Source organism: Cibotium barometz, chromosome 39 (assembly GCF_041138505.1).
Source record: "Cibotium barometz isolate CiBa-2024 chromosome 39, ASM4113850v1, whole genome shotgun sequence".
Taxonomy (NCBI): Eukaryota; Viridiplantae; Streptophyta; class Polypodiopsida; order Cyatheales; family Cibotiaceae; genus Cibotium; species Cibotium barometz.
In genome coordinates, this window is record NC_141084.1 from 24,526,302 (window position 1) to 24,528,174 (window position 1,873).

General features: G+C 41.3%; 1 protein-coding gene and 1 pseudogene across 1 annotated transcript; both read left to right on the forward strand.

The window, feature by feature from the left end:
• The first annotated feature begins 701 nt into the window (after nucleotides 1-701).
• LOC147615908 (pentatricopeptide repeat-containing protein At1g15510, chloroplastic-like) lies at nucleotides 702-1,665 on the forward strand. Its single transcript, XM_086777911.1, has 2 exons — nucleotides 702-774; nucleotides 972-1,665. Exons 1-2 carry the CDS (start codon nucleotides 707-709, stop codon nucleotides 1,663-1,665), a joined length of 762 nt encoding a protein of 253 aa, XP_086634037.1. The 5' UTR covers nucleotides 702-706.
• Nucleotides 1,666-1,715: 50 nt separating this feature from the next.
• Nucleotides 1,716-1,873, forward strand: part of LOC147615909 (pentatricopeptide repeat-containing protein CRR2, chloroplastic pseudogene) — a 588-nt pseudogene continuing 430 nt past the window's right edge.

The following is a 1,873-nucleotide window of genomic DNA, read 5'->3' on the forward strand; positions in this document are numbered from 1 at the left end:
CGGGTGCGCTGGGGCGCGCAAGAAAGCCAGGCGGAGAAGGGGGGGGGAAGCTTGCATGAGGGCAGGCGGGGGGGGGGGAGGGGGGGCAGACGCGTGGGCGGGAAGGGGGGAGGGCGCGCAGTAGCAGCTCGAGCAGGGGGGAGCGTGAGCTTTAGCGAGCAAAAGTCTCTTCGTGTACTTCTTTCTAATTTGCACATATACGCTCACTCTTTACACATGGAAATGAGGACTTGCAATTATCTAATATTTGAACGTATTAATTCATTACGAGCGCATGTGAAGTTTCATTAGAAGGCCTTCGAATAAAATTCCTTGCTAGCTAGGAGAGATTGGCCACTAACGGTAGGACAATCCTCGTTTTTAGAAGGTGCCCAAGTAACCAAAAATAGACATCTTGATCTTGCAATCATCGATATTTATATATATGTATATGTAAAAACACACACACACACACATGTATATGTATATATGTACATATACATATGTGTGTATACACACATATGTATATACATATATACATATATATATACATATATACATATATATATACATATATACATATATATATACATATGTGTATACATATATATATACATATATGTATATATACATATATATGTATGTATGTATCATACATATACATATACATATATATATATATATATATACATATGTATATATATATATATATATATATTCAACATGGATGATGATCCCACATGCATCTCCTTTCAGACGACAGCCACACCGTTACAGTATTCTGCCTCGTTTCAGGTAAGGGCTCGGTCTGATAGCTAGGCAGAGATCCTTAATTTCTTGATTAAGTAAAAGGGTTTTTTTAATTAATCTTTCTGGTTTCTTGTATGAATCAATGTATGCATATGTCTCTGTCCCAAGGGCTTTTGTTTTTGAGTTGATATATTTTTATCTGTTTGCCATTTTAAAAAAAGGACATTTGAATGCTTGTGCAGAAATTGTAGTTTTAGTACATCTAGCCATGGTGGCATTGATGGGCATCTCAAAGAGCTGAGTAAGCACGCACGGCTGAAGGACGCAATCGGCTTGTTGAACCATTTGAACAAATATGACATTCATGCATCTCAAGGCACATATGTATGCCTATTGCAGGAGTGCATTTACTTCAAAGCCTTCTCCGAGGGAAAGCACATCCATGCGTACATAAGAAAAAATCAACTCACACTTGACATCAGTCTAGGAAACATACTCATCACCATGTACATCAAGTGTGGTGATGTGGTGGAGGCTGGCTCTGTGTTCGAGGGTATGTTTGAGTGGAATGTGTTTACTTGGACTCTGATGATTGGAGGGTACACCAAGCTTGGATCTGCGAAGGAGGCGCTGACATTGTTTTGGAGGATGGTATCAGAAGAAGTTGTTAAGCCGAATAAGTATACGTTTCTGGCCATCATCAAAGCATGTGCTACGCTCGAGCAAGGCAAACAGTTACACATGTGTATTGTCCGATTCAGACTGGAGTCTGACAGTTTTATGAGGAGTACCCTCATTGACATGTATGCTAGATGTGGGAATGTAGAGTTGGCCCGCTGGGTGTTTGACAAGATGCCGGATCAAGATGTGGCGACATGGAATTCTATGATATCGGGCTATGCACAGCATGGGCATGGAAAGTCCATGCTTGCATGATCAAACGTGGATTCAAGCCATGGACATTCTTGGAAAACACACTTATCGACATGTATGCCAAATGTGGGAGCATGGATTTTGCTCACCAGATCTTCGGCAACATGCATGACCGAGACCTCATCTCGTGGTCAGCCATGGTGTCTGGATTTGCACTTCATGGGAGTGCTGTGGTGGAAGCTCTTCGGCTTGTAAAACAGATGCAATATAA